Source organism: Amphiura filiformis, chromosome 13, assembly GCF_039555335.1.
Source record: "Amphiura filiformis chromosome 13, Afil_fr2py, whole genome shotgun sequence".
Lineage (NCBI taxonomy): Eukaryota > Metazoa > Echinodermata > Ophiuroidea > Amphilepidida > Amphiuridae > Amphiura > Amphiura filiformis.
The window spans coordinates 3,377,725-3,389,725 of NC_092640.1; the positions used below are offsets into that span (position 1 = coordinate 3,377,725).

The following is a 12,001-nucleotide window of genomic DNA, read 5'->3' on the forward strand; positions in this document are numbered from 1 at the left end:
GCACATCTGTGCAGGTCGGCTGCAGTGCAGCAATGTCGGCAGGCTTCTAAGACAGCCCGCAGACAGAGTCCGCACTGCAGCCGACCATCATGCAACAACCTGAATAAATTAATAATTTAATTGCACATCGCTTTGAAACGGCCTAGTGTATGAGGTAATGGTACTTTAACCTGGGTTGGCAATGAATTAAAAGAGACCACGCCTCTGGATGTAAATTTTCGCTTAGCCGACTCGCTCTTACTAAGTGGGATGACCAGATTACCTTGTGACCCTGCTCTAGTCAGGTGGTTGTGACTCGAAGCAACTGTGTGGAATATATTGCACAGGGGAGTAGGTTTCAAAGGCTTTTGTACACCATTATATTTAGATGGAAATTACGGCGGCAATCCAGTTTATCCCATTTCAGGTTGTTGAGAAGTACTTCGGTGGGATATCTGCGTGGGAGCCCCAGAATGATCTTACCAGCTGCATTTTGAAGTTTATCAAGTCTACTGAGGGATGTCTTAGCAGCGTTGCCCCACACAGTATCGCAATAATCAAGTTGCGGAATGATGAGCGTTTTATACAAAAGAATGAGAGTTTCCTTGGGCAAGATGTTTCTCAGCCTTCTTAACAAACCATTACGTTTAGAAACGGAGCTTGAAATCTTCTCAATGTGAGAAGACCAAGTGAGGGACGGGTCCAGCCAAACACCTAAGTATTTGAACTTCTCAACATTCTCGATGACAGACTCATTGATGTAAACCTCAAGCTCCATGTCTTTACGAGCAAGTTTTTGGGCAGTACCTAAAATCATCCCTTTGGTTTTTTTAACATTGAGTGTGAGGAAGTTGTGGTTTAGCCACTCAGCAACATGGGTGAGTTCATAGTTCAGAATGTCATTAATGGCCCTGATAGTTTTAGCTCTGACAAAAATAGCAGTGTCATCAGCATATTATGCTACCTTGGAGTCAGGATGGGTAATAACACTTGATAAATTATTGATGTACAGGGTAAAGAGGAGGGGCCCCAGTATAGATCCCTGCGGGACTCCAAAGTTTACTGGAGCAGGACTGGAAACCACATCACCAATTTTAGTGACTTGTTGGCGATCTCTAAGGTAGGATCCAAACCAGTCAAGTTCAGTGCTATGCACACCTATGCTATGAAGTTTGTTAATCAGGACGTTGTGGTGCACCGTATCAAACGCCTTCTTTAGGTCTAAAAAGATAGCACCAGTAAAAAAACCAGAGTTAAAATTGTCGAGAAGGTAGTCGGTAACACCGAGAAGGCATGTTTGAGTAGAGTGCATGGCCCTGAAGCCTGACTGGTTAGGAGACAAAAGATTGCAATCTGTGATGTAGCTGTAAAGCTGGCCATGGACCAACTTTTCAAACACCTTCATACAGGCCGGTATGACTGATATTGGCCTATAATTGCTAGTGTCCATGTGGTCACCCTCTTTAAATATTGGAGAAACTCTGCTTTTCTTCCATGCGGAAGGTACGACACCGGTGGAGAGACTAAGATTCATGATGTAGGTTAGTGGCCTACATAATTGCACGTACCCAATTTTGAGGAGTTTTGGACTGATATTGTCCAGACCAGTGGCTTTCTTACTATCAATACCTTTGAGAAGCTTAAGAGCATCCTCCTCAGATATCTTAGAGAAAATAAAAGGACTCTCCTCCGGTATCGTCTCTTCAGTGCAAGGTAGATTGACATTCATAGGGGTTTGGTTGGAACAAATGGCATCGGCTAGATTTTGACCTATGTTTGAGAAGAAAACATTGAAATGCATTACTCGTTGACTGCCGATAAAACGCCCAATAAAGTACATGCCCTATCACACCACTCCACACCATACATAAATTCTCCCAGTCACATTTCCCAAATATGAAATTAAAAAAAGTCAAATTTTAATTTACTTCTTTTAAAGTTTGGCAGAGGCGGGGTTCGAACTCACGGCGCAACGCTTAGTACTCTATGAGCCTAGCGCCTTAGACCACTCGGCCACTAAGTCTTGTTGTTATTCATTTGAAACTTATTTAAAAATATAATCGCTACCACGTGACAAGCAAAGACAGAAAACGTATTATATTTTGGAATTTTATCATTAATGTGTATTATAATAGAGCTACCATTATTTATATTGTTGAATTCTCAAGCGCATCATTTCGAATTGGGTTTTTATTCCTAAAGCCCGATACTGACTCCACCTGTACATTTTAATTTCATCGCGGGATGCTGAGATGTTTGAAAAGCATCGCAGCATCGCATACCGCTGCGAAGTGGAGTCAGGATCGGGCTTAATTCGAACCACCAGCATCCATGGTTTGATCATGGAAGTAAGAGACATGGAAGCTGGTCGATCCAACACCTATTGAATTATTTACGTAACATTCTATAGATGGTACGTATCAAGCTATTGTGATAACAATGTAGTCAGCGTGTCTTTGATGTGGATCATACTTGCCGCCTTTATTGCCAGTTCGTTTTTTTACAGGTTTATTATTATGAGCAAAAATCGTGTTTTTTCTTGATTATGTTTCAAGTATGTTGTTTATATTCGGAAAAAATTCACAGGATGTTAGATTTGTAATCCATAGTTACAGAAATCCAATCAAAATATCGAGTTCAACCCTATACTTACAGATTTTCTTAAATTTCAAAATTTTGGAAATCATGCATTTACTTCTAAACCGCTAATTAGCCGTAAAATTTGATATGCGCACTTGGCACATGCGTTACATTATAAAATTAATCCAGCATCTATTTGTGTGCCCGGGCCTGCCCGAAATTGCTGTTGACCAGAATGTTCCAGGGTCGGGTATTATTTTTACATTCTGCGTAAAATAAATTGTATTTCATTTCATTTTCTGTTTTAAAACTGCTATCTGAGAGTCTAGCATATATATACATTTAATCGGTAGGTTTTTACATAATTACATACCTTTAATAAAATTGTATAAATTAAACTAATAGCATTCTGATCATTACGTAGGGATTTTATCAAATCTGTTTGTGTTCATAAAACTAGTCATGCACTGCGGCAATATAACACAGCCCATTGTCAGGACTTAGTACACGACTTCGTACTGCTATTGATTTTTAAGCGGGAACTTTGATTTTAGACATGGTACGTTGACCATGCGTTGACTCAATTGTTCCCCTTCCACCTGTACTTCTTTTGTTCAGTATCGCGGCAAGTATGATACTCACTTTGATGTAGTATTTGACCAGCTTCCATGTCTCTTACTTCCATGGTTTGATGTAGAGAGTCTTTCCTATTCAGAGGAAATATTGCAATTACACACCTTATTGCCTTTTAACAATAACCAATGACACTAGCACGTAATTCCAGTCAAGCACCAATCTTTAATCCTATTGTTGAAGAGGATAATAAGCTTATACTTATGTAGGCCTATAGCATTCGTAAAAAAGCTTAAGTCTTGGTTTGCTTTGGTTAAGTCCTGTTCAAGTGGTGGATTAACCAACAATTAACAATGAGAGTACATTCCTGAACCTCGTTCAGTTGGCGATGATTTGAAGTGACCGCCAATTATGACCATTTGATATTTAATAGGGCCTACCAGCAATGTGGAAAAAATGAAATAATGTAGTGCCAAAATAATGTACCCTTTTACGGAAGGAGCAAAGTTTAACAAGTTACAACTCCGCTTCTGCAGTACGAATGTCAGCGGCGAATGTCAGGTTATTATTTCCCAGTCTTGAAAAAAAAATTGCAGGCAGAGGTGGGAATCGATCTCGGTACCTCCCGGTTAAAAAGCACTGTGCAAAACCACTAAGCCAACTAAATATCTGTCGTGAGATGCTTGACATTAATCTTTGATATTGCTGAATGGAACAAATCGCGGAATTAAATCAGTAATAAAAGAAGTACATTCTTATTTAGCGGCCAAATTGGATAAAAGGGGAAATATTTGCCCCTGCTCTAAAGAAAATATAGGTTAGAAAATTATCAAATAAATTTAAATTAAAAATTGAGACTTTATTTACGGGATGATATGTCACATGCAAGGCCTCTATTCTCCAAATTCATTTCCTAATGTATGTGAGAATGATACAATAATGACATGATGAACATAGTCATTGATGCATCAGTTTTAAAATAGACTAGGCGGTTACCATATTTGGCGGTTCTCGGCTGGGCGCGATTACCAGGCTGATGGTGACATGTCCATATGACAGTTTTTACTAATTTGACCTCAGATGACCCCTGGCGACCCCAAAATGACCTTCAAAAATTTGGCTCTAAATGTTGACTGTACCCACCAAGTTTCATGCCCATACGACAGTTTTAGTAATTTGACCTCAGATGACCCCTGGGTGACCTTGGATGACCCCAAAATGATCTAAACTTATAACTCTAAATGTTGACTGTACCCACCAAGTTTCATGCCCATATATGAGTTTTTACTAATTTGACCTCAGATGACCCGTGGTGACCTTGGATGACCCCAAAATGACCTTCAAAAATGTTGTTTTAAATGTTGACTGTACCTACCAAGTTTCATGCCCATACGACACTTTTTAGTAATTTGACCTCAGATGACCCCTGGGAGCGGACCCCGGTGTCAGATGACTTTAAAACGAACATAAACATCTTCTTGACAGGACAGAACTACACCCACCCACCGAGTTTGAGCCCCGTACGACCTAGTTTCATGCCCATATGACAGTTTTAGTCATTTTACCTCAAATGACCCCTGGGAGGGGGCCTGGGGTCGGATAACTTAACGAACATGAACATCTTCTTGCCAGGACAGAACTACACCCACCCACCGAGTTTGAGTCCTGTAGGACCTAGTTTCATGCCCATATGGCAGTTTTTAGTCATTTGACCTCAAATGACCCCTTGAGAGGGGGCCCTGGGGTCGGATGACTTAACGAACATAAACTTCTTCTTGCCAGGACAGAGCTCCACCCACCCACCGAGTTTGAGCCCCGTACGACCTACGACGGCCTCACATTAGCAGTCACAGACAAAACCTAAATCTACAGAATATATCCATTACTCGTCTCGAAAGAGCTCAAAATAAATAACTTAGAAAATTTTCTTGATGTCCTTTAACATGTTTCCATAGTTAACCATGGTTAACCATCGTTAGCCATGGATATCTATGCTGTAGAACTGACCGGTGACTAAGTCCGATTTATTGGGACGTGTATCGACCATCAACGAGTAATGGATTAGCAATTAAATTACCATCATTGACAATTTCATCACCTATTCTTATGCTGTTGATTGATTGTTGTTTAGAACCGGGAAGCACAGTTTTAACTGTTTTCCACAATTTATGTGAGTTTGTTCCAGCTTCATTGATTGAAGACTCAAAGAAATTCCGCTTGAGCTTGGTAGCAAGATTGTTAGTTTTGTTTCTGAGGTACCTAAAAGCATCCCAGTCAACCTCAGAGCAGGTATTTTGGGCATGAGATTTTGTACGCACAAGGTCTTGTCTGCACGCAATATAATCATCATCAATCCACTGAGGAGGATTGTTTGGAATTTTAAGCTGCCTAAATGGGGCGTGAACATCGCAGATGGGAATAAATAAACTTTCAAACATGCCCCATGCCAAGCCGGGGTCATCCGAGTCTTCAACCGTACCCCACGGAACCTGTTCTAAATCCTCAATAAAAGCAGTGTTCCCAGTCTATTGATTTTATGTTAATGCTGTTACGTAATCAAGTATATGGTATCATTAACACGTGTGGTTTGAAAGATAAAGATACAGTCTTTATGTGATCATAAAGAAATCCCATCTAAATATTCAATATATGGGTTCAAAGATCAACTCTCATTACATACTTATTGTAAGATACACAGGATCTTAGTTCAATTTTACGGCAAGGCCGGGTTGGAAACGCTCTATATCTTGGCTCCACGACATGTCATAACATTAGCTTATTGATGACTCATTACTATACTCACCCGTTGCACGAATTTCAGGTTCTTTTTGCAACAATGTTCTTTAATCAGCTAAAATAAGCAATTTCGTAAGAACGTTATCGTGTCACACAACTTTGCTGTAAGCTGCCATTTTCCAACAGTCTTTTTTACCAGTCGCAAATAAACAAATCGTGAACGAGCCTCCAAGAGGCGAAGGACACCATTAAAAGTCAAAAAGGTGTTTTGGACGTTACATCCCGGCCCCCAGTCGAGGATCTTATCGACGATAAATAATCTAAGTTCAAAACACACCTCCCAAAAAACCTATATTTTTGGTACCTAAATTTTGGGAATGCAATGTGTAACACAACAATGTTCTAAACTTCACAAGTCATAAAACTTGTCATGTAATATCAATAAAGTCAATGCTTCTTTGGCATGAAAACTAAAATGTTCAAAGTGTCCTTTGTTTTTAAAGTGTCAATCAGTTAGGACTTTCAGTAAGTTCAAATTTACAATGTTCATTGTGCTCCCTGGCACATTTGGTTGTAAGTTGTCTAATCACTATTAACTATAAGTGCTGGTTTGGCACTTTGAATCAAAACAAATTGGTTGAATACATGCTCTTGCAATATAAAATATTGAATGAAGAAATGTTTTAACTAGCATGCATCAATAATGAAGTTACTTTCCTTCAAAGAATGAATGATCAAAAACATAGCTGGTATGTGAGTGTCATACTAGGATTGTAAACCAGTTTTGGTAATCAAAAATTTCAATCATGAAACTGTTCTTTCAGATAATTAGTAACCTTTAGCAAATCTTGAATTTTAGATTGATCAAATTTCTCACATAAATTTTACACTATTTGGACTGCCAGCGCATGTACCATGGCAGTTTTCAACCATCAAAAATGTTACCAGCATGATTTGTTTTGGTAAATTTGGTTATTAAGTTGCTTTAACTGCCAATTCTGCTGTCATCTGGTTCGCTCAGGTCTCACAATCAGTCACATCACAATGTAGCTCCAACAATACAGACAGGTGCAAAGTCCACCGCAAATGTTCATATCAGGCACATTATATTATTGCTCAAGCTGTAGAAGTTCAATGTCAAATTGTCCATCATGCTGATTCTTGCACAGTCTGGCTCCATCACACACGCTGAATTCACTCGATGAGTTTACCACAGGCTGAAATTCACTTTATGTGGTTCACAAGGGCTGATTCTCTAGAGGTGTGCACAGGCAGTTAGATTCACTTGATGTGTGCACAGGCAGTTAACTTCACTAGATGTGTGCACAGGTAGCTAACTCGGGAGCTAACTTCACTTGATATGTGCACAGGCAGCTAACTTCACTTGATGTGTGCACAGGCACCTAACTTCACTTGATGTGTGCACACTAAAATATGTGTGGTTCATTACTGGCATTGTTCATCACAACATGACGTCAATAATTATTCAACTTGGCAGGGCTATAGGCTGATTTTCAGTAGTTTTCTGTCCGTAGAAGTGTCAATACATTGAGATGATACTTGTCCGGCTACATTTCAGTGGGTTGATTAGTTTATAGTTCTCACATACTGTAACTGTAACTTCTTTAGTTATCCTGTTCAAGAAGAAGACACAGTTTGTTAACAGGGCGATCCAGGGTGGTCGATTGTGTCTTCACTGTCACACTGCGCACTAGGCCTTTGTTTCCCACATGAATCTTCTCTATTCTACCCATCGGCCAAGAGTTGCGTGGAGCTGAATTATCTACCACAAGCACTATGTCCCCGACTAGAAGATTTCTCTTGGGTTTCAGCCACTTTTGACGTGTTTGGAGCATTGGTAGGTATTCTGCAACCCATCTTTTCCAAAATAGGTCGGCTAGGAATTGTACTTGTCTCCAACGTCTTTTGGAGTAGGCATCTTTCTCTGTGAATACTCCTGGTGGGAGCGTTTCTGGGTTGCGCAGCTGTAGCAAGTGGTTCGTGGTCAGTACACACAGGTCTGTTGGGTCCTCCGACATTCTTGTCAGTGGTCTGCTGTTGATGGTGTTCTCCACCTCACACATCAGTGTGTGCAGTTCATCATCTGATCTTGCTACTTTGATGTGCTGTTCTGTAAGTAAGGCTTGTAGTATTTTCCTGACAGTGCGGATCATGCGCTCCCACACTCCTCCATGGTGGGAAGCGGAGGGTGTGTTAAACTTCCACTGAATCTCATGGCTGGATGCAAATCGCTGCAAGGCTGTTTCATCCAGCTCCTTTATGGCTTCAACTAGTTGATGGCTAGCGCCCACTAGGTTGGTTCCGTTGTCGGATGTGATTTCTTTCACATGTCCTCTTCTGGCAAGAAATCTTCTTAGCGCATTTATACAAGAGCTGGTGTCCATCGAGTCCGCAATCTCAATGTGGACTGCCCTGCTGTTCATGCAGGTGAATAGTACACCATAGCGCTTTCTTATGGATCTTCCATGCTTAATGTTGAAGGGTCCAAAATAATCCATACCTGTATAGGTGAAGGGCGGATCATCTGGCTTGACACGGTTGCTTGGCAAGTCTGCCATCATTTGCTCATTTAGTTTACAACGTTGTCTTCTGCACACAATGCATCTCTTCATCAACTGTTTAATTGTCACGCCGGCCCCCAGTATCCAGTATTTCTCTCTCAGTACAGCAAGAACATGATTCCTGCCCTGGTGATTGCTCTGGATGTGCACATGCTGTAGGATCAGGTCAGAGACTCGGTGGGTTCTCGGTAGGATCAGCTGATGTTTGGAGTGTTCAGGTATTGCTGCTGCACTAAGTCTACCACCTACTCTTAAAAGTCCATCTTGTAGTACAGGATCCAAGTTCAGTATTGGGCTTTTACTGTGAATCTCCTTCTGTAGTTTGACTTCAGCTCTTTTTGTCAAATACTCTTCACTGCTGGCATCTTCCTGGGTCGACACTCTACACTTCTGCAAGGCTGTGATTTCTGCTGGAAAAGCTTGCTGCTGAACTTTCTTTACTATGATTTCTTCAGCATGCTGCAGTTCTTCCACTGAGAGTTCCATGGACTCACTTCTGGTTTCACATTTCTTCTGGGCCTTTTGCTGAAGCATTCGTTTCAGGCGGAGCAGCCATGCTACTATCCTCTTTACCTTCATCCAGTCAGAACAGTGATTTACCACCTTGGTGATAGGGTCTTGTACTCCATCAGAGCATTCAACTAGTCCAACTCCAACTTTGATGCGGACTTCAGGATCTTGGTTTGATATTTCTTCTGTCTTGTCTGGGCTTGTTGGCCATTCGCTCTTTGGCTTCCAAAGGAACTGTGGTCCATTAAACCACCTTTCAGATTTCAACAGTTTCTCTATGGTGAGCCCTCTGGAGCAGTCATCTGCTGGATTTTCTTGAGATGGCACATAATGCCATTGTGACGGGTCTGATTTTTCCTTATTTCTTCCACCCTGTTGGCTACAAAGGTGTGGAAACGGGATGTTTCATTCTCTATGTACTTTAGGACTGTCATACTGTCTGTCCAAAGATGACTCTCTATCTCCTCGTCTTCACTGCCTTTCTTCCATTCATTTCTTAGTTTACAATCCACTCTTACAGCAGTGACAGCAGCTGTCAGTTCCAGTCGTGGTATTGTCACCTTCTTTAGTGGTCTTACTCTGGCTTTTGCTGACACGAAGGAACAATGTATTTGTGTTCCGTACATGTACCTCACATAGCTCACCACTGCATATCCCTGTTCGCTGGCATCTGCGAAGTGGTGGAACTGAATGTTTGTAGGTTGATCAGATCTTGGTGGCTTCAAACATCTGTCTAGCTTTACCTCCTGGAGTTTTGGAAGTTCTTTGGTCCATTGGTTCCATTCATGGGCTTGTTGGTGTGGAATCTCTTCGTCCCAACCTATCTTCTGCTGACAGAGGGTCTGAAGTATCATCTTTGCTTTGACAACATACGGTGCTACCATGCCCATGGGATCATATATGCTGCTTACAATTGACAGCATGCTTCTCCTGTTGTTTACATTCCATTTCTGGTCTTCATTGTAGAAGAATCCAAGCTTGTCAGTTTCAGCATCCCATCTTACTCCTAATGCTCTGTCTGAAGGAAGGTTGTCCACATTAATATCTATCTCTTTGAGATCTTTGGCTCTCTTCTTCTGGGAAAGCTTCTATTACTCTCCTTCTGTTGCTGTGCCACTTGGTAAGGTGAAAGCCCCTTCTGCGAGTGTTTCTTGAATACACTCTGACGCATGTATAGCCCCCTCTTCAGTGGCAAATGAGTCCAGCATGTCATCAACATAGAATGCATTCAAAATAGTATTTGACGCTTTGGGCTTTGTACTCTCACAATTGGCTATGTGTTTCATCACATAATTCACACAGCTTGGTGATGACACTGCTCCGAACACGTGTACTTTCATGCGGTAGCTCTGTAATTTACTGTTTAAGTCACCACCTGACCACCACAGATATCTTAGCATATCTCTGTCTCCTTCAGCTACTCTAACTTGATAGAACATCTTTTCTATGTCCGCTTGCACAGCTACCGGCTCCTTCCTCCACCTCATCAGCACACCAGTCAATCCATTTGTAAGGTCAGGACCCTGGAATAGCTGGGCATTCAAGGACGTGCCCTTGTACATGGCAGGACAGTTGTACACTACTCTGATTTTTCCTGGTTTGTTCACATTAAACACACCATGATGGGGAATATACCAACAGCGACCATCTCCTCGTTCTGGCTCGTCATCTGGAATCTTCTCGCTGTATCCACCGACTTCTAAGTCTTCCATGAACTGGGTGTACTGTTCACACAGGTTGCTGTCTTTGGCGAGTCTTTTCCTGAGGTTGCTAGCATAAGCCTCTGCTTGTGATCTGTTATTTGGCATCACAGCAGCTGCATCTCTAAAAGGAAGTGCTGTAGTGTAATGGCCATCTGGTTCTTGGTGTATAGTGTCTTTCATTTTCTGTAGAAATTTTTTGTCCTCTACCGAAGGTTTGATTTCATCTCCTATTTCATCAAAGTCCTTGTGTATGTAGCTCCTGAACAGTTCCTCGAGCCTTTGATTGCTGGTTTCAACCGCTGTACAGAAATGGGCTGCTAGATGCTCGCGAGTTTCTTCTGACACTAAACCATGGATCTTCCAGCCTATGGTGGATTTAATTCCAAAGGGTTCTCCCATTTTGCCAGTTTTGACTTCCATCGGCTGTGATGCGGCGGAACATTGTTTCCTATCATCAAGCTCACTCTGGGGACACAATGCCTTGATGGTTCTTGTGTCAAATCCGGAAACTTGATGTCCCTCAGGTGACTCCACTTTTCCAACTCTGTCTGTTTGGGGATATCATTCCCTGTAACCGGCATCTCTTTGACATACACCGTGGGAAGGTCAACAAAGGATTGTGCTTTAAGATCTCCCACTTGCAGTTCATCTAAAACCATCTTTGTATCACATGTGGTTTCATCTGACAGGGTCTTCAGGGTTAATTTTGTGTTCTTTGTTTTCAGATTGAGTTTTTTGCAGAGCTCGGGTGACATGAAAACGCCTCCACAGCCATCATCCATAAAGGCATATGTGGTGATGCACGGGTTTCCTGCGGATGTCACTGTCACTGGTAATATGGTCATTCTCGTGGATGCACATTCTCCATTCACACAGCCTGAAGTCATCTTTGTTGTTGAAACTTCTTGCTTGCTGACAGATTCCTGTAGTCTTGAGTCATCATGCAGTGCGGTATGGTGTTGCTTTCCACAAATGCCACATTTTTCACGATTCTTGCATTTAATCATTCTATGTCCAGATCTCAAGCAGGAGAAGCAGAGTCCTTTCTCCTTGCAAAATTTGGACTTGTCTTCAGGTTGAATTGACCTGAATTTTCTGCATTCTTGTAGTGTGTGTTTTGTCTCTGGGCCACACTATACACATGATGGCTTTACTTTGTTTGTGTTAGGTTGTCTGCCATTCTGGTAACTGCTGCTTGTTGGAGTTTTTGTCTCTGTTTTCTGCACTGAGGTTGCAAAGGCACTCCTTTTATTTCCTCCTTTTTGGCACTGTGCTTGATTTCTTTCACTTGTGTTGTGTTTCTTCTGGTAACCCAGTCCCGTGACCCACGGGTCGTTT

General features: G+C 41.7%; 2 protein-coding genes across 2 annotated transcripts; both read right to left on the bottom strand.

Moving 5' to 3' along the window:
- Positions 1-7,493: 7,493 nt before the first annotated feature.
- LOC140168768 (uncharacterized) lies at positions 7,494-9,883 on the bottom strand. Its single transcript, XM_072192178.1, has 2 exons — positions 9,381-9,883; positions 7,494-9,339 (listed from the first exon to the last, which is right to left on the bottom strand). Exons 1-2 carry the CDS (start codon positions 9,881-9,883, stop codon positions 7,494-7,496), a joined length of 2,349 nt encoding a protein of 782 aa, XP_072048279.1.
- A 168-nt stretch (positions 9,884-10,051) lies between these two features.
- On the bottom strand, positions 10,052-11,670 carry LOC140168769 (uncharacterized). Its single transcript, XM_072192179.1, has 2 exons — positions 11,128-11,670; positions 10,052-11,086 (listed from the first exon to the last, which is right to left on the bottom strand). The coding sequence occupies exons 1-2, from the start codon at positions 11,668-11,670 to the stop codon at positions 10,052-10,054; spliced, it is 1,578 nt and encodes a 525-aa protein (XP_072048280.1).
- Between the last annotated feature and the right edge of the window lie 331 nt (positions 11,671-12,001).